At 37.7% G+C, this 20564-nt stretch overlaps 2 protein-coding genes and 1 long non-coding RNA gene across 5 annotated transcripts; 1 reads left to right on the top strand and 2 right to left on the bottom strand.

Annotated features, from left to right (window-relative positions):
• The first annotated feature begins 408 nt into the window (after nucleotides 1-408).
• Nucleotides 409-18402, top strand: trp (transient receptor potential). 2 transcript variants are annotated; one of them, XM_031969557.2, is made up of 18 exons: nucleotides 409-516; nucleotides 3041-3272; nucleotides 3827-3971; nucleotides 4525-4620; nucleotides 5295-5437; nucleotides 6874-7075; nucleotides 7525-7695; nucleotides 8229-8463; nucleotides 8865-9017; nucleotides 9524-9669; nucleotides 9939-10045; nucleotides 10417-10550; nucleotides 11560-11689; nucleotides 12133-12328; nucleotides 12925-13089; nucleotides 13432-13654; nucleotides 14156-14578; nucleotides 15623-18402. In XM_031969557.2, the coding sequence occupies exons 2-18, from the start codon at nucleotides 3118-3120 to the stop codon at nucleotides 16162-16164; spliced, it is 3366 nt and encodes a 1121-aa protein (XP_031825417.2). In that variant the 5' UTR covers nucleotides 409-516; nucleotides 3041-3117; the 3' UTR covers nucleotides 16165-18402. The 2 variants fall into 2 exon arrangements, with proteins under 2 accessions (XP_031825417.2, XP_031825425.1); XM_031969565.1 differs by lacking the exons at nucleotides 8229-8463; nucleotides 8865-9017; nucleotides 9524-9669; ... (6 more) ...; nucleotides 14156-14578; nucleotides 15623-18402 and having other exon boundaries at nucleotides 6874-7068; nucleotides 7525-7648.
• On the bottom strand, nucleotides 5358-10829 carry LOC143174511 (uncharacterized). Of its 2 annotated transcripts, XR_012998558.1 has the most exons (4): nucleotides 8216-10829; nucleotides 7441-7590; nucleotides 6826-7020; nucleotides 5358-6224 (listed from the first exon to the last, which is right to left on the bottom strand). It is a non-coding gene; the product is annotated as an uncharacterized LOC143174511 (long non-coding RNA). The 2 variants fall into 2 exon arrangements; XR_012998557.1 differs by lacking the exon at nucleotides 5358-6224 and having other exon boundaries at nucleotides 6673-7020.
• Nucleotides 16308-19490, bottom strand: LOC116423875 (cytochrome b5). Its single transcript, XM_076367596.1, has 4 exons — nucleotides 19071-19490; nucleotides 18570-18698; nucleotides 18148-18203; nucleotides 16308-17854 (listed from the first exon to the last, which is right to left on the bottom strand). The coding sequence occupies exons 1-4, from the start codon at nucleotides 19188-19190 to the stop codon at nucleotides 17815-17817; spliced, it is 345 nt and encodes a 114-aa protein (XP_076223711.1). The 5' UTR covers nucleotides 19191-19490; the 3' UTR covers nucleotides 16308-17814.
• Between the last annotated feature and the right edge of the window lie 1074 nt (nucleotides 19491-20564).

The following is a 20564-nucleotide window of genomic DNA, read 5'->3' as shown; positions in this document are numbered from 1 at the left end:
TTTTCGTGGCGCTTAACGTGTCAATCTTGTAAACTGTATCGCCTGAATTCGAATACCACGACGATCAAAGCATTAATCATTGATTGTGTCTTCTCGGCTATTATTTACATCTTCCTCCCGCTGTTCGAAAGAAGCCATTCCCCGTCTGTCATTCGAAAAATAGAAATTCGCAGAAATTCGCGAAGACGATCGTTCGCCGAGCGTTAATCCGAGGGAGTCCTATAGTTATAGGCCTGATCGCGCGAGCCTGGCCAGGTCTCGTGCACGTGGATGCGCAATGTGATAGACAGAGCAGGCTCGCACACAGTTTAGAATACGACCCACGTGTTTGTGCCTAATCCATGCCCCGGCTGACCGACGTGCTAAGGCTTCCCTGAACTATGTAGAGCTGGTGAACGCACGGTTTTCCCTTTATTCGGTATCGTTCGCGCGATCCAGCTCCCCAGGCCGACCATCATCTCTGCGACCTGCTCCCTGGTGCCATGGGCTCCCGTTGACCTGCGACCCTCTAACCAGGTACAATCTCTAGAACACCGTGTAGAAGTTTGCTGGCACAGGTGGAAGACAGTTTCTGGTAGTCATTGTTCCTGGATTAATACGTCGACCGCCACGAGAATTTCTAGCGTTTTGTATAGTAATACTGATTTCTTAATAAGAAAGGCAAATGGTGTTGAAAAGAATGAATGATTCGGTATTACGCTAGTCACATTACACTATTATCTAGCTATTTATGTATCTAAATATTTCTATTCGACATCAATCGTTTTATTGCAATTGTTCTTCAGCAATTTGGAAGCTTCGGTCATCGGTGACTGCCGTGACAGTCAACGTGTTAAATAGTTCACTGTGTTCAATGAGTATACTCGTAATTTTAAAATCTAAAATAATACTGCTTTTCTTAGTAATTATTTTTTTCATCACATGGACATATAGTTTTTCCATTTAGCTTTAGCCTTTTGGTTTAATGTATATTGGATGGATTCGATTTGCGATCGACGTGTATACTCGTTGGTTGATTTTATTACATGGCTCACGAGAGATTTGAAACTAAATTCCATGGTTAAGTGGAATTGATATTGTCCCTATTCATACTAGACTCACGGATGTTTATCGGACATTTTATTTTATTGTTCTTAGAGAAACAGGTGTCCATTCGGGCATTGATTAAAATTTAATAAAAACTTGCGCCGACTAATATTTACGAAATTTAATATTCATTAAATTGATGGATCCCTGGGAGTTTGATCGAATGATCTTTGATACTGTTGTAGCCAGTAGAAGAATAAAGGATTGAAGTAGTTAATTAGAGTATAGTGGCAGTCTATTAGGTGTTTAATTACACACTAGTTTTTTATGTGGAAGATCTTTCATACGATGAAAGTTGAAAGAAGGAAGCCCAAAATAGTGTTAGAACGTAGGTCTAAAAAATAATTAACTAAGGAAAATGAAAAAAGGGGTAAGAACGTAGGTCTAAAAAATAACTAAATAAGGAAAATGAAAAAAGTGTTAGAACGTAGGTCCAAAAAATAACTAACACTTTTTTCATTTTTCGTTAAAATCGGTTTACCGAGTGTCCACTTGAAATTCGAGGAAACCAGTAAAAACTGCAACTGCGACTATGACACATTGACATTCTAGAGTGTCGTGTATGTCGAGCAGGAAGATCAAATAGGCGAAAATTACGCTGCGGCGACCGTCAAAACTCGCGTAACGAAAAACGCGACAGTCACGTATCTCGTTCGGCTTATTTTCAAAAAAGAAACTTGAAGGTAACGTCATCCATCGATAAAACTGATCGATATTGAAAATGGGAAAAGAATTCTAAAAACATAAGTTTCACAGAAAACAAAATTTGAACGAAACTAAGTAGTTGCTATTAAATCCTTTAGTAATACTCTTTATTCCAGTAGATATTAATTAATAATAATCAGTAAGAAAATATTAAACATTTCGAATTCCAAATAGAAATACAGATTTGTTTATTTAAAGAAAGTTACATTTATTCTACAAGAAACCCACCCATTACTCATAGAAACTAGATTGCGACCATCAGCTCCTCGAAAGTAACTATTTTTATATACGTTTCCATTCACCAAAAAAATATTTTTCATTAATTAAAACTAACAGCTTTTCTGAACATTTCCCAACAGTTAGAATAAAATATTGTTACCGTTCGTCAATTACTTACCATTTGTAATGATCACGATAAAACGGCGATGGTTTTACGGTTTTACGGTCTGTCTGGAACGCAGTCGACTTCTACTACTTGGCCGTTCGATCGCGAGCTTTCATTCCATTTAATTCGAGAACGCGGCGCTGGAAACCCGTGTTCTTTTAACCTGGAAAAAAAGTAATGCCTGAGAACTGTGCTAATCGCGGTGTTCCAATTGACCGGCCGATTCGATATCGAATTATGGATTTGCGATCCACAGCCGTGACGTGTTCGGGCTCACGAGATTATCTCGGGTTCGTTACATCGAAATCTTGTAATCTGGCTGCGGCTCCAATCCTGCGATACAACTTGTAATCCATCGTACCTTTCCAAAATTATATATTCCGTGGATTATTAAGAATATTTATTGACAATCTATATGGAGGACATTGCTAAAGTTAAAGATTAACTCTACAAATAATAGTTGCATCATTTGAATAAAATTGCACGTAAAACTAATGTCACTAAGATTATTCTACGATATTATTAATCTATACAATTACTCTGTTTTCATAAGTTAAATATAAATCACACAGAAATCTATAATGGAAAATATAATAAAATATAAATATAATACAGAAAATATGATAAATCATAAGCCTAATATAATAGAAAAACTAGGTATAATAAATCACAAAGATTCCTTCGAGATAAACCGGTCGAAAACGTTGCGCAAAAATTGAAATCAGAGAACTCGGACTCGGGTTGCCTCTTTCCCGAGGAAAAATGGCGGTCGCGCCGGCAGCCGAAATAATGGCGGGCGATTAGGCAGACATCCCACGCGGCCGGTTGCTCGACAGCCGCTCAGGATTATCTGGTTGTGCGTAGGTGTATCCGGGATCGATGAACCAAGCCGTGGCGGCATTGTCTTTGGTCCCGTCGATAGATTTCCGCGGAAGGGAGCCATGAATCCGTCCGAGTCGCAGCAAAATCTCCTCGCGAATGAGGCGAGAGCGCCTTCGGAGCAATCGTTAACGCCGCCCCAGGACTATAGTCTTGGCCCAGTTGAGAAGCACTTCCTGCTCAGCGCGGAACGAGGTGATTGTGCCACTGTCAAAAGGTAATCCGACCACCAGATGATAAATCGTCAACCTGAGACCGCGAATCAAGGGTACCCCGTGAAGGGAATCATCTGTTCCCTCGGACGAATCGCTCCCGGATCCTTGTTTCGCGCTTTTTAATTCTCTATCTGTTTATTTTTATCTTCTCCTTTAACACCTCGCTGTGGGAGGACCCGAAATGAAGACTTCTATACTCAATTTAGCGTAGAAAGTAGAAAATTTGTATACAAATTGATGTTTCCTGCACATAAATGCGAATTCAGCTGTTCCTTTACTTGCGAAGCAAATTACGATTAGAATTTCTTTCCTGCGAATTGTTAACGGTGAAATTTATTTAATGAGTATGATTAGGAAGATCTAACGGCAGAGTTGGAAAAGGACCGCGTTAGCTAGATCAGGCTTCGGTTTCATTCAATAAGGTCGTGTTTCGATCTTGCGTGCTAAAGATTATCAAGATAATCAGTTTTGTATGAAATACTAGTTGAGTCCAGTAGCTTTAGTTGAGTCTAGCAATTGAGCCCAGTTACTCGTTGAAGCTGTAAGTTTCGAACAGGTTATTGGAAGAGAACAAGGACCATCCGGAAATCTTGAACATCGATTGCGTGGACCCGCTGAACAGATCGGCGCTGATCGCTGCGATCGAGAATGAGAACATTGAACTTATCAAGCTGCTTCTAGAACTGGGAATTCAAGTAAAGGTACCGCAAATTAATTCTCTATTATCCGATTAATTCTGTTTACATGGGCATTTGGGAGAGTTTAAAGACTTCAACTCAAACTTAGTAAACTCCTCAGCTTCATAACTGGTAAAAGGGAAACAGAAATAAATTATCTATTGATTAATGCTGTTCACGCGAACATTTCGAAGCATGTAAAGACTTCAAGTTGAAATTAGTAAACTCCTTTAACTCAATGAACTCTTCAGCCTTATAAACGATAATAAAAGAATGCAGGCAAATATTCAAAAACAAATAATGAGAGAATGATTATAAAGAATTAGAGTAAAAATTTACTGGAACCACGTTCCACTGGAACTTCGCGGTTCGCGCTCACTCTGCGAATAATTTCGTTTCCTGTTTCCTACCTGTCCCGACACGAATTATGACCGAATGCGTCGGTTTCGTCTATATTTCACGGGACGCAACGAGAATGGAGCTGCAGGGCGTGGATACTCGATAAAGTGTCCACCGTTGGGACCTCGCGTTTAAAAGCGCGGCACACATCGGACATAATTCCTCGGTCTTCCTTCAGGATGCACTCTTACACGCCATAAAGGAGGAGTACGTGGAAGCTGTGGAAATCCTGCTGGAATGGGAGGAGAGGACACATACACCGGGACAGCCTTACGTGAGTTCAACAGGTTTACCGTGCCAGCAGAGCATCCCCTTTAACGTTGCAACTATCACAGTCAAAATGACTGATGTTTAATCTGTTTTTTTTTTTCTATTATTATTGACAAGATAGAGTTGGGTATCTGAGAAGTTTTTGAGTAAACTTAGAACGATATAGTGGAACATCCTTTTTAACACTGGGAGTATCAAACCAGACAAAATAATTACTAATTTATTTTTTGACTATTATTAGAAAGATACGATTGAATATTTGAGAAGTTTTTAAGTGAAATTGAAATGATCCAGCAGAGTATTTTTAACGCTGGGATCACCAAATGAGAAAAAATAATAAATGACTAATTTGTGTTTTGACTATGATTGAAAAAATAGTATAATATATAATGTAAATAGAATGAAAATAATAAAAATAATATATGTTATGAGTATTACTAATTTGTTTCTTTTATTGTGACTGAAAAGAGACTAATGCTTCTGTGAGACATTCTTAAATGAATTTTAATTATTACAGTAACACGTTAATAATTATATATACGTAGATGGGATTCGTCTTTGAATTTCGATTCAGCATACGTCTGCCTAATACTTGATATTTCTACTTGCTGCTTGTATCCTACGTGTTTGCACGTTTGTTTAGTAACCTACGTTTATAGATTTGCTTTTTCGTTCTAGAGTTGGGAGGCTGTCGACAGATCATCGTCCAACTTCACACCCGACATAACACCGCTGATTTTGGCCGCACATAAGAACAACTACGAAATTTTGAAAATATTACTCGACCGTGGCGCGACCCTTCCCACACCTCATGACGCCAGGTATCGCTTTGAATTCGTTAAACCTGTTTCTTCGTTATTAATACTTAATAAATGCTTCTTTAATAATAATTCTTTATCCACCTGCAGCAAATACTATTGAAAGAAGCTGAACAACACAAAGATTTCAAGAAAGTTTCACATATTCAATATTTCTCTTTGAGTGCGCAACAATATATTTTATTTTCTGTTTGTCGATTTATCATATTTTATATTTCTTCAATCCACTTGATATTCTTCTCGATGCATAAAGATTAAGAAAAAAAAGAACAGTCGCGATCATCGGAACGTTTCCAAACAATGGAAAGAATAATTCGATAACGACTGAGACACGTGTTTCCGATTCAATGATTCATATCGAATCGTGCAAAATGGAAGAGAGATTATTCGCCACCCGCTCGAGCGAATCATTTCCGTTGTCATTGACCCAGTAATGGGAGCCGTGACATCGAACGGCACGCTCTCTTCGAGCGCAGTCATACAGGGAGCGGTTGTCTAAAACGGTGTTAAGTCCAGAATTATAAATCGAAGTCGACCGGTTATTCCAGAGTTATTTGGCTTCGTGTCAATACTCGGCCTGTCGCCTGTGACACCGTTATTCGATTAAGAGTCCTAATTATGTTATTGAAAAACTGGCACGTGCTCATACCAAAACGTGCCGGTATTCTGCGCGCAAGTTCTCTCGGGACCGATGTACATAGTTCCTGACTGAAAAACGAAAACGTAACAAATCCTTCGAATCCATCTTCTGCCACAAATGGAACCTGTCTTCCTAGTTTTCTATTTTTCACTGAAATAACAGTTTCTTTTGTTTCATATTTTTGAAGTAAAATTTTTACTAATTTTTACTTAATTTTTTACTTAACACGTTGAGTGCCTCACGATTTTATAAAGCAAGGTACAGAAAATGGGAAAAATATGATATTGAATCATTTGATTGAATTGCGTTATCATTATCGCACGTTCTTCTAGTTGAATGTCAGAAAATTAGGTAGCATTATTTGTAATATAGAGATGTTTCCAAATAATCGTCGTTCCACTGAGTGAACTATAGTGATTCAATTTGGTTGGGGTCACCGGTGACCCCTATGGCATTCAACGTGTTAAATACTAACAGTAGCAATTAAAATTGAAAATTTCGAAAGTTTTTACTGTTATATTAAGTTTCTACTATTTAACCATTTAAGTTATAGTTAGAGCATTCGTGGAAAATTCGAAAATGAAAAATTGCCAACGTTGTACAGTATTTTTTATAGTATTTATTGAGAAGAACTATTTTTTAATTATATTTTTCTAATTATATTCTTAAAGTAGTGCAGTTATAATACTATGTCTTATAATTATAGTTAAGTGTTAATAATAAGGATAATAGTTTAATAATAATCATTCACCATATGAGTTCAGAATGATCGGACAAATTGAATCATTGATGTTGTCAGATGCGGCTGCGACGAATGCGTGACATCCAGCGAACAGGACTCCCTGAGACACTCTCAGGCCCGAATAAACGCGTATCGCGCGCTAACGTCGCCATCTTTGATCGCCCTGTCCTCGAGGGATCCTCTTTTAACTGCGTTCGAGCTTTCCTGGGAGTTACGACGACTCAGTAAAATGGAGCAGGAATTTCGTTTCGAGTACAACGTAATTCGCAAATCAGATATTTTATTAAAATCCAGAATTTAAATAATCGACCGTCAAAGGTTAACACGTTGACCGCCACGGTGGTCACCGATGGCCGGAGTTTCCAAATTGTTTGAAAACAATTGCAATAAGAAAATTGATATTGAATCGAAATATTTAGTAACACCAGAAGCTAGACGATAGTGTAATAAGAGTACCGTGATGCCAAAAAATTAATAATTATTTCTAATACTATTGTCCTCTGTCATAAAGGAATAAATCTTACTGTAACAAAACGCTCGAGATTCTCGCGGCAGTCAACGTGTTAAAACGATCAGATTTTTCAGCTGTTGAAAAGAATTTGGACGCTTGTTTCTTTAAGTTACCTGTAAATTGATAATCGGATGCTTCAAAGTGCTTTAAGCTTGAAATATTCCCTTTCTTGTGACTCGAAAATCATTTGTTTACAGGAGATGAAGGAGCAGACGCAGAATTTCGCTACAGCGTTGCTGGATCACGCACGCACGTCCCTGGAACTAGAGATAATGCTGAATTATAATCCGCACGGCGACAACTGGGAACCTGGAGAACGGCAGACGCTGGACCGTCTTAAACTTGCGATCAAGTATAAGCAGAAACAAGTAAGATTGTATTTGAACCACCTCCGAAACTCTATTGCAACGAAAACTCTATTGATACAACAATGTTCATTGTACAATACTAGAAATCTAGTCCTAGTTAAGACGTGTAATTAAGATGTGTAATCCTCGTAAAATTTGTGACAATAGAATTTGTTCAGTTTCGTCAGATATGTATTTGTTATAGTATTCAAGTGAAACTATTTTTTTGAATCGTTACAGTCATTTAATACCTTCAGAATATCAATAATTGCGAAATTAGAAAATTAGTCACTTCGCCTGCTGCAATGGTTCTACTGTTAACAATATTAATATTAAACTATAAGGTTAATATCAACATTAGAATTAGAGTATTCGTTAGAAGATAATAAAGGAATTGTCAATTTCATTTTAAAGTTACAATAAATGAAGGATATTGTTTGCAATTGAAACAAAATCAATGAAAATATCTGTGCTCGATTTCAATGTATATTAGTTTTAAAATGTCCTGTTAAGGATTTAGTATGGTTTTTAATATATTCACCTTTGTCAACAAGTTCGTGGCACATCCAAACGTGCAACAATTGCTGGCCGCAATCTGGTACGACGGTTTGCCTGGTTTCCGGAGGAAAAGCATGATCGGGCAGTTCATCGAGATCGGTAAACTAGGCGCCATGTTTCCGGTGTACAGTACGATCTACATGATATCACCGACCTCTCCGATGGGCCAGTTCATGAAGAAACCTTTCGTCAAGTTTATCTGTCACTCCTCTTCATACGCTTTCTTCTTGAGTAAGACATCCTTGGAAATCGGTAGCAATTAGATCCTTGGGAAATCTCACGAGCAAACGATAAAAGAATTATAATCTACAATCTATGTTTAAATTTTTAGATTCATTTTAAAATAAATCTATATACCCTATGAATAATCTATTAACTATTCTACGATTGAATTACATACAGTGCCAGAAGTATGTATCGTTGATTTGAATAAACGAGATTTCATTTGAATATTTCCAAAAAAAAGTTCCCAAAATTAAGAATCAAGTTTTTGGGCTAGTGGGGATAATTCTTTGGTATATAATTATTCACAGAATTTCCCTCGGAGCAGTAGCGAGTTAAAAGGATTAGCCCTTAAATAATTGCGTTATAACATGCAACGAGATACGAACTGATTAAAATTTCTCTGACAGTGCTGCTCGGCATGGCATCGCAACGCATCGAGTACCTGATAATCGAATTGTTCGGGAACGCGTGGATGCACGAGATTCTCGCCGGCTGGAAGAGACGGGAACGTGGTTGCATCCCCGGTTTCGTCGAGAGCGGTGTCATCATCTACGTAATCAGTAAACAGCTCTGACTAAAGCTTCGAACGAACGACACGACCTTTTGCGGGATTCCTCTGAACCGTGGATTTTTATCATCACATTGGGAAATTTTCATAAATTCATCGGATCTTGAAATTACGAAATCACGGATGCAATAGATCTTTTATGACTTAGTAGATCTTCCGTAGAAAGATTTGAAAACATCGGCGTTCCATTTGAAAGTTCGAGAATTTAAAGATTCAGAGATTTGAAGATTTGGAAACTTGGGAAATCAGAAGATTGGTGAATTGGAAAGTTGAAAATTTGGAATCTCGGGAAAATTGGGAAATTAGAAACTTGGAATCTCGGGAAAATTGGGAAATTGGAAATTTGGATATTTGGAATCTCGGGAAAATTGGGAAATTGGAAATTTGGATATTTGGAATCTCGGGAAAATTGGGAAATTGGAAATTTGAAATTTAAATAATCATAGCTTAAATTCTCCAGGAAAATTCGAAGTTTTACAACGAGTCTGATTATTCTAGGTTTAGTCATGGGAGAAATGCGATCATTATGGTCGGACGGGCTGATAGAGTATATATCGGACCTTTGGAACATTGTCGACTTCATTCAAAATGTGTTTTACGTTATATGGATCATGTTGAGGGTCACTGCTTGGATCATAGTGCAAGTACGTTCTCTACCTCTAACCCTTCCAATTTATAAAGCATGAACATAAACCTTGAAATCTTTCCAATCGTATAAGAAACATTTTAATTAACAAATCCGACGGATCAGATTCCTTGATCTCTATAGAATCTTATCAAATTAGAATTCCAGAACAATCAAGATAACACAGTTAAATAAGAACCTTCGATTCGCAATTGTTTAATCTATTTATTGCTCGTTGAAGCGTATTTTTATCACTATTGTTATCATCGTATCAATTTTTCTTAACAGAGAGAGTACTGGAGTGGTTCAGATCCTTGGTACCCAAGAGATCAATGGCACGCCTTCGATCCCATGCTGCTCTCAGAAGGAGCTTTCGCTGCCGGAATGATCTTCAGGTAAACTCCTTAATCCTCTCCGCAATTAAAACAAAACGTTCACAATCATCGTAAAATATAATCTAATTAACCTTCAGGGCACGAAAGATTTGCTAAAAAAATCAAAAGGAACTAAAAATGAGAATCAATCATATAGAAAAATAAACATAAATAAATCTAGGTACTAATATTCCATCAAAATGAACTCAACAATACATCATTTACCTTATTTAAACTAATAACTCCTAGATACAGAAAAAAGAATATATCTTGCAACTTTATTATTAAACAAAATGAACAGAGGCCAGTTGTCATTTTCCAAGCATTCAACATAATTGAGAAGGATCGCCCAGTAGAACAGCCGAATAAATAAACAAACGCATCGTTTACAGCTTTTTGAAGCTGGTCCATATATTCAGCGTGAACCCCCACCTTGGGCCACTCCAAATTTCCCTGGGGAGAATGATAATAGACATTATCAAGTTCTTCTTCATCTACACGCTGGTGCTGTTCGCCTTCGGCTGCGGTGAGCATCCCGGCGACGGTTTATTTATTCATCGGCCGCGGTCCTGTCAAGCCTGCACACTTGTTCGCACCTCCGGGGCCGATTCTTTCCGTAACCCTTTCGAGCCTATTGAGACGCGGATGTCAAGTTTGCGTAGACGCTGCCAATCTATTAACCCTTCCACTCGGAAGTTTCTCGCTGGAAATATTTAATATTTTTTGACAACACAATGACGATGTTCTGCGGAACTCAAAGGGAAATCACAAGTACATTGGGGAACAAAGCTGTTTTATTCCAACATTTCACGTATCGAGGCATTATAAAAAGTTCAACGTTAAATATCGTGCAAAGGGTTAAGAATTCTTTGCACTCTGCTTCTTTGTTAATCTAACCATTTGAGCGTCGAGCGTTCTCCATTGCATCGTCTAAAAGTGCTAACCTATCCATTCGTAGGCTCACATTAAGTTTATTTATTTTTGTTCCTTCTAATTATTTATTTTCACCTTTGTTATTATCTGCTTAGAAATGGAGAAACGGATCGCGCTATTCACGATTTTTTTTGTAAACAGCGTAATTCAGTTTCTGAACTGAAACGATTAAGCGATTAACACTAGAACTACCGAGCAGTAAAATTGATTATTCTGTATTTCCTTATAAAATGTATAAAAATATATTTAACGAGTGTACGATTTCCATATATTCTAGTTTGTATTTATCTAAATCAATGAACTATTATTGCGAAAGAAGTGACACGAAATAGGTGATTTTGACCCATTTGGTTGTTCTAGTGTTAAAGAACATAATCGAATATCATCGTTTCTCATTGTTGAAAAGTTAATTAAGTGTCAAGTGTCTATGTGGTAATATTAGTTGTAGATCATTTTTTACGAAATGCTCTCGAAACATCTTCCTCGAAAGGGTTAAACGTTCCAGGCAACGCGTCTACCTTTCGTCAAATCGAATCCTCGATTAACCATGGGACAACTTAGATCCTCGAAATTGAAATGTTCTTTTTGGGAATCTTGTTTAGGAATGAATCAATTGATGTGGTATTATGCTGACTTGGAGAAGATGAAGTGCTACCATATGAAGGACTTCCCCGACCTGCCCGACTTCGACAATCAGGAGAAAGCGTGTTCGATTTGGAGACGTTTCGCTAAGTATGGGAAAAAGGCAGAAAATATTAGTAATATCAATGTAAAAGTATAAAGTAGACAAATGATGTTAATCTTCCACGAAAGTTCAATTTTATCTTCTTGTTTCCTTTTATTGTTTTCTAACGATTTCTCTCGAATAGGAAGAGTTCAATGTTTTCCTTTGTTCCGGTGAACAATTTATAGATTATAAATAACGGTAATTGCAATAACTTCGGATACTAGTTATTATTGTTTATACTATATGTCAAATAACAATTATTATTTTATGTTAGCAATTTTATATATGATTCTTGAATCTCCTAGGAAAAAATTGATTTTGAGATTAATGAATCGCAACGGTGAAATTAGGTTTTATGAGATACAAAGATGGTATTGAATAAAATATGAAACTCAAAGGAAACTGTATTTATCTACGAAAACGATGAAGTGTCGTTGAATGATTTTAGTTTATTCGAGACGTCGCAGTCACTGTTCTGGGCCAGTTTCGGGATGGTGGACCTGATGTCGTTCGATCTGACGGGAATCAAGAGCTTCACGAGATTTTGGGCGCTTCTGATGTTCGGCTCTTACTCGGTGATCAACGTTATCGTCTTGCTGAACATGCTGATCGCTATGATGTCGAACTCTTATCAGATCATCTCGGTACGTGGATTATTGTTGCGTCGTCGCGTAGGTTATTTGTATCGAGAAATCGACCATCAGATAACATTAATTGATCCGGATTCAATCGACCGGCAAATTTAGAACGGAGATTCAATTAACTCGTGTAGAATTTGTTGTCCATTCTGGTATGTGATAGATTAGATACACGACTGATCCAGATAAGTCTGATTACGAGATCGATCATACAATCGAGTGTAAAAAAATCAAATATAAATAACAGAGTCTGGATTTCGTCTGTCTTTTGTTTACTTTTCGGATAAATTGATTATTTTAAGCAGTACATATTTTGATTATACTTTGCATAATTTAGAATAATTGAAACGATACGATTTATTGTAATATAATTTACATCTTTCTCTGTACTCAGTAGTGAATAGTTTACGATTAACTTTGAACAGGTTAAAAGGTGAAACACGTGTAAAATATGAAATTGAAATCAAGTGAAATATTACACTAACGTCTTAATTATTAGGATAAATATTAAAAGATAATACTGAAGTATTGTATTAAGAATTATCTTCTGTCTGGTTGTAAAGTGTTATATAAAAATGATTTATTGTGGATTATGTGCTCAGGAACGAGCTGATACGGAATGGAAGTTCGCCAGGAGCCACCTGTGGATGAGCTACTTCGAAGATGGCGATACAGTGCCGCCTCCTTTCAACATGGTACCCACCGGGAAGTCGTTCAATAAAGTCCTTAATTGCGGTAAAGGGGCTCGACAGACGAGATCATTGATCGTAAGTCATTGTAAACTTATAACTCACGTAACAATAACACTAGCTAAATTTCAAAATAAAACTAATAAATAAGCTGACACTGAAACAATAGCTTTTAATTTCTTTTCTTTGCTCAGTGATCATCATTTCAAATTTGAAAGTTCTTTGTATTAATAACCGAATCATTCGTTCGCATAATCTGAAAATCACTAATTATCAAATATACTACACAGTTGTTACGAATTAAAATATAAAGTTCTCGCGTAACCGCTGTACGTTGCTTTTGAAATTCCGCGAATGCGACTGGGAATGAAAATTAATTGACGGAATTAAGAAGACACTTTCTCCTATGATAAACGATAGAAAAAGTCGAGGGAGAAAGCGTTGGCGAGACACGAAACGGTGATGAGGCTGTTGATCCGTCGCTACGTGACCGCGGAACAAAGGAAACGGGACGAGTTCGGTATCACGGAGGACGACGTCATGGAGATCCGGCAGGACATCTCCACCCTTAGGTACGAGCTGATCGACATCCTCCGGCAGAACGGGATGAGGACGCCGCACGTTGACAAGCAAGACGCGGCACGTAAGTGTGTCTACCATTTGCAACAACTGGAAAATAGTTTATCTACCGTTCCCCTAAACGAATGAGTTTGTTCGTTTCAACGAACATTCCCACTGCAGCGTTGCGTTCGGAGATTATCATTTTAGCTACCAGTCGTCTAATAGCTACCTAAAATCTTAACGCTTAATCGCCAAGGATTTCTTTGCAAACTTTACGATAGCTATGTTAAGTGACGATAAGTTACAATAAGAAGTAATATAATCCAATAATATTGGCAAAAAGGAATGATCAACTTTGATATAGTGTACTTATTCAGAAACCTACTAATAGCTTTCCAATACAAAGCATTTACTATTCCTAACGGATTTCGCACAAATCGTGCAGTAGCCACGTTAAATTACAACTGTAAGCTAACAAATATTATTCACTGCAACGTACTAAATTTCAATGTAGTATTCTGACACAGCATAGTCATTGAGAAACTATTATACGAGAGGAGCAAACAAAACATATCTTCCTCAGTGTCCGGCAAAAAGGGTCGAGTGATGGAACGTCGCCTCCAGAAGGACTTCCAGATCGGCATAGTGGAGGGTATCGTGAATGCAGTGATCCAAAGCGAGAAGGAGCCGAAGGACGTGTTCAGTCAAATCGCAAAGGCGATCGGCCGGAAGAGCAGCGGCAGCAAGAAGAAGGATTGGAACGCGGTGGTCCGCAAGAACACGATCGCCAGGGATCCCATTGGCAGCACGACGGAAGCTACGATGAAGCAAACGCGACGAAGCATCCGTCGGAACATCGCGATGAGCCAGAACTCTGACCTCGCCTCGCTGGATCCGAACCGTTTGATCGACTACAACCCGAATCTGTCGGAGGTCACGCCCACCACCAGGATCGCGTACGCCAAGTTCATGATGAGCAAGATTAAGATTCCCGAGGAGGCAACAGGTAAATCATCCTCCTTCCTGTTTATACTAGAATTACTCGAGACGCTACTATCGGTCGACATTTTATTTTATACAGCTTTACTATGATATTTAGTGTATTGATACTCTACACAAGTGTTTCCCAATAATTTTTGTACTATGCCCCACTTAAGCCTTTCTAAAATTCTTATGCTACCCTATGTAACATATATAATGTTTAATATTATATTATAATATTTTTATAATATTTTTGCTATTTTGTTTACGTGCGTAAATGTGAAATGTATTGTGAAATATATGAAGCGATATTTCAAATTTCAAATTGCCCCCTCTACACAAAGCTTAATGTTGAATACGAAAGTACAGAATGTAAGGAACAGAACTGATTTATTTCGTGCATTGATACGTTACACGAAGCTGAATATTGAATATCAAAGTATAAAATGCACTTCTACTCCTTGAAACTAGAACTACCGAGCACTTGAACTGTCTTTTGAACATTTCTTTATGAAAGCTATAAGCGTGAATTTATCAAGATTTCAGTTAGCTTATATTTCAGTTTAGGTATTGCTAAATCAGCTTCTTTAATCGTTTCTTAAAGAAGTATCCGTGCCTTCGCAGTAATTCTAAAAGATGAAATTAGGAATTGGTCATTTTGACCCATCTGGTAGTTCTATTCTTAATTCACATGTCGCTTCTCCTTAACCAGTTAACTGTGTAACTTAGTTGGAAGAACCTCTCGTTCTGCGCGCAATAAAATAAAAAAATGAAACGTGTACTCATCGAACGCAGGACGAATGCACCTAGAGTATATTTTAATGAAAGATCAAAGCGAAACAAAGAAGAATTACATGTTTATGTAGAAAAATAAAGAATTCATCGGTGAAAGAATTAGTATCGTGTCAAGCTTTACGATGACGTGTATACTCGTCGAACACAGTTAACTGGTTAAGAATCCCTTTCGAAGATCTCACCGATATTTCATTAGAAAACGATGAACACATACAGCGAACGAACGTTCGGCTGCAAAGGTTTAAAAGAATTGAAATGACTGTATTAACTTCAGAAGAGGCGCAAAAGGAAGGTGGCGGCGAAGGTTCGGGCAGCGCTCCTAGGGTGAGCATTCGGGTTGGAGGAGCGGACCCGCCTCGTTTGATGGGCCCAGCGTTGAGGAAAAGCGTGCTGAAGTCTCTGAGCGTGAGCAGCATAGACAAAGACAAGGCAGCGGACAAGACTCCGTCGCCAACGGATAGTAAATCGGATTTTAGAGCTCCGTCGCCGATCCCTGAGGACCCAAGGGAAGACGACGCGACGAAATCGCCGCAGGGTAAAGCTGCGGCCGCGAAGAAGCCGCCGGACACTAGCCAGAAAAAAGATGGCGACGACAAGAAGAAAGATGGCGGCGACAAGAAGCAAGAGGACGACGAGGAGAAGAAGAAGAAGGAAGAGGAGGAGAAGAAGAAGAAAGAGGAAGAAGAGAAGAAGAAGAAAGAAGAAGAGAAAAAGAAGAAAGAACCGAAATCGCAAGAAGAAAATGTACCGGTCGCCACCACGAAACTCAGAGGAAAATCGAAAGCCACCGGCCAGATAATGGGCGGGTGGATCTGAATCTGCGTCTCTATCGTTATCTAGATTGGCCGATTGGTTTCTTGAGAATCTGAGATTGACGTCAATGTCGGGGATACATAAGAAATTTAGAAAAGTGGATACAAGAACGGAAAATTAGTTTCTAATATATCGATCGATTAATGTATCAGTTAATATTGAATCTATTTCTTTATTATTCAAATGAAATTCGATGCTTCTAATGTCAACATTGAGTAAATATTGGGCGTTGTTTATTTTCGTCGACATCTATTTCTCGGAACATGGAGTGATAACGTTAATTCGAAATCGATTACGGTCATTCCGATCTCAGATTAGACGCGCACGTCTCGCAATGTTGATCCCAGATCTAGATTAAACCGCGATTCTTTAGCAGTTCATCCGCGCTATTATCAACCGGAGATAAGAGACTTTTAAATATGTTTCATGAAACAACGATTCCGACGAATTACGTTTGCAATGTCATTAAACTTTGTACTGTATAATCTTTTTTAAAATACTTTTCCTTGCGTGGATGTCCGCAGACTACGTGGCAAAAGTTGCAACTGAACGGAGTTCTGCGATTCGCTTGCAATTGCTCCGGTTGACGGTACAAAGCGTTGCGAAACGACAGAAGGAAATTCGAGATGAAATAAGTACAAGTCAAAGAAGCCGATAGAACAAATATTTCATGGTAATTATCGATGAAAAGCGATGATTACGTCGTTGCACTTTTAACTCTCAGATGTTTTTGATGATTTTATAAACGATCTTGCCTGAAATTATTAACGCTAGATTTACGGACCACGTCAATTTAAATTATTACATTGAATTTTGTAAACATTATTTGGTACACGTTTATGTTGATTTTGAGCGAAATTTTTCTACGAACAATCGAATAAGCTGTTCAATAAATGTCCGTGAACCTGGCGTTAAAGTTCTACGAGACATGTTAATCTCATTACTAGACCTAATGTGATCAACTAGCAAACGCAATTAGGGTAAGTTGGAGTGAGATGACCGACTTTAAACAAAAACTGTTACGTCATAAATATGATTAATACAAAGGAAATATATTTGTGACAGTAAATATATATAAGAAAAATAGTTCAATGGACCTCTCGGAAAGATAGTAAGATACTAAGATAATAAAATATTAAGATACTAAAATACTAAGATACTAAGATACTATTCACAATTGAAAATACAGATATTTCATCATCTAAATGAGATTAGGCCATTTCACTCGAAATTATCCTAGCAATAGAAAAAGTAAGAAATTAAAAGAAGTTTTTGAAAATCTAGGTCAAAGTAGACCGAGTCACCGCTGACGAAGGGTTAAAGGTCCAAGACTCCAGATCACCCATATCGATCCACGTCGATCATTACAAATCGTGCGTACACTTAGCACGCTGCCAACGCATCGCGAACTACCATTCTCCCATTCACGACCGCCATACTCGAATAGAAATTACTTTAAACTTTAAGGTCGATCACCTGCTTTTTTTTAACAAAATATATTACATGCTACAGTGTATTCTTATTCTACTCTTATTTCATATATTGTAACTAGATGTGTATCTAAACTAGCGGTACAAAAAGGAGGGAAAACGCGAACAAAAATCAAATAAATTAATACAACTTAACGTTACGATGTTCGATTGCTTCGTCATGTCACGATGCACAGTTTCCGCATAATATTGATAGAAACCTCCTACGGCAAAGAGAAACAAGTTTTTTTTCCGTTAGACTCGTTGTAGACATTATTGTGTTTTCTTTTTACTTAAGGAATTTATTGTTTCGAAAGAGATATATTGGATTTTTCATCTTCCTTGCGATGCTTAGAATATTTCTGTTGTACGATTTCGTGTATCATATAAGCAAATTAGGGTTCAATCGTTTAATTTCTATTGTTAGCGAAGCAACAATCTCGAAACAATAGATTTCTGTGATAAAAGTATTTTTGAAAGATACCTTCACGTGTAATATCTTATTTTTATGACGTACCTTCTGGTCTTCGCGTTTGCGTTACCATTTTTCTTCCTGTTTCCCCTTTTGTCTTCCTGCGAAGAAAAGTATATTTGTTTATTACACTTTCCGATTTAGTTACTAAATAGTTATTATATTTTTAGTTAAATGCCGGTTGGAAGATACATGTACTATGGTTAGCAACAATTAACAATTTAAAACCATGATTTTCAAGTATGCAATATTTAGTTCAAATTTGATAGTATCTTTGTACCAATACGATTGATTAAATGATTCAGGTCTACTTTATTTAATTTACTTCAACCAACATAATGAGATACACCTTTTTATAAACAAACTGTAACTAGTAACCTATTTAATATTCTAAAAAATTGATCAATGTTTCCTTGTAGTTGGTTAAATGCAATTTGAAAAGTTTCACATTTAAATATGAATCATACTTCTACTAATTCTCCAATGAGGAAGTCCTTCAGCATGTGTTTCGCCTCCGAAGAATGGCCAAAGTCCTCGAAACCGGATGTCGCGTCTTGGCCAGCGTACTCATCGAGCAATTCCGGACCACCTGGATGCTGAAATGAAACGTCACAACCTGATGAAGACTGGTTTCTTCATTTAAAACCGAATCTGAACGTAAACTAGAATCTAACTTTGAACTTGAACTAGAATTACAGTCAATCGATTGTAATCGCTCAATAAAATTACCATTCGACTTCGAGTCGCCAACATTCGATCTCAGTCACGATCATAAGTTACGCACTTACCCGAAGATTTCAAGTTTCAATTGAATTCAGCAGAAAGATCAAACGAATGAATTTTAATGTTTTGTCACTGGAATTTCGAAACATTCGCGAAACGTAGTGATCTGGATCTACGGATGATTCCGTTACGAGATACCAGATTATCATAGATTCCAATACGATGATTTGCTCTAGCATCCATACCTCAGCTTTGTATTTGGTCACGTCGTACACCATATCGTGGATCACGAGCCACGTCTCAGCTCCGTCTCTCCCATCCTTTTTCGCCACATCCTTCAAAGTGTATCTCGTCAACTCGGTCATTTCGATTTACGAAAATGTTCAGAACGCACTAGCAGAACTTTCGAATTCTAACGGATAGATCGTTGGATCACGGTTAACCGGTGCACCGAGCACGATCGCGGCGTCTGCGGCTCCTTTCGTTCCAGAGCGAAGAAGATCGTTCGACTGGCAGTCTCGCGGGAACAATGAAACTAATAACCGAACCAAGGCGACTGATAACGAGGACCGTAATGAATGTCACATATGTAGATAAACAGAGATAACGGGCGTCACGTACCAGATTACGGATTGAATCCGGGATTTCTACAGGGAAGTAACGCGCGGCTGGCGTCGCTATTTATTGACCGATACGGTGCATCACAGGGAATCCCCCCGGGGAACCAGCGTTGAGAGTAATTGTGAGCCGTTACGAAATAATTCGTATTTCCCGTTGAAACGGAATATTCGATTTTCTCAATACTTCCGCGTCCAATTTTTGGAATGATCGAAAAGACAGTCAAATTGACCTTTAATTATGTAATAATCATGTCACTTTGGACGTCACGTCACCCGAATTCGGGTGACACCATTGTTTATATAAACTTAAACATTAATTTTTTTGGTGACGTAATGAACGAACCGAATTCTGTTATGAAGAATATTGACCTTTTAGTTTCAGCTTTATTAAGAGAATTGCTTCGATTGCGTAGGAGTTTCGATGTATGTTTACTTGGCAGTGTTAATAATTTAATAATAAGTAACTACTTTAATCATTGAGCAATAAATGAAATCAGGAATGGCTGATTTTGGATCATTTGGCAGTTCTAGTGTTAAATCAGACTTGAAGCTTTAAGTGTTGCATGATTCAGATAAAGTTTCGTTTTCGAGTTGCAAATTGATTACTTTCATAAATAAGTTTACATGTGTTGCAGATCTTATATGCAATTTCAAATAATTTGCACATCGAAGTTGAATTTTCTATCCTGGAATTGAAGGATCACGCGTGTTACACGTGTACTTGACTGATAGATTCTGTAACGAACAACAGTCCACGAATTTGAATCACAAATTCCGCCTAGAATTGGAATTCTAACGATTCATTTGAAATTTGAACTTGAATTACTATATAGGCCGTGAACGCAAATTGATATCGATGCATTTTCAGGGACACTGTATGGTCTGGGATAATAATAAGCCTCAGTGATGAATGAAACCGATGGTCCTTTATATTAACATGAATAACTTGTAAGCCATTTAATTTCGCTCTATTAAGACTGATCGTTGGAAAGAAAAAGATTAATAAGATTATTGCTTTCTATAAAAAATCGAACGGTTTCAGTTCGAACGAGATAAGAAAATGGATGATGCACCTGTTATCTGATGTTCAAGAGCAGACAGATCATCGTCAACTCTTTC

This window comes from Nomia melanderi, chromosome 5, assembly GCF_051020985.1.
Source record: "Nomia melanderi isolate GNS246 chromosome 5, iyNomMela1, whole genome shotgun sequence".
Lineage (NCBI taxonomy): Eukaryota > Metazoa > Arthropoda > Insecta > Hymenoptera > Halictidae > Nomia > Nomia melanderi.
Note: the sequence above shows the minus strand (reverse complement) of the source record. Positions and strands in the feature narration are given on the sequence as shown.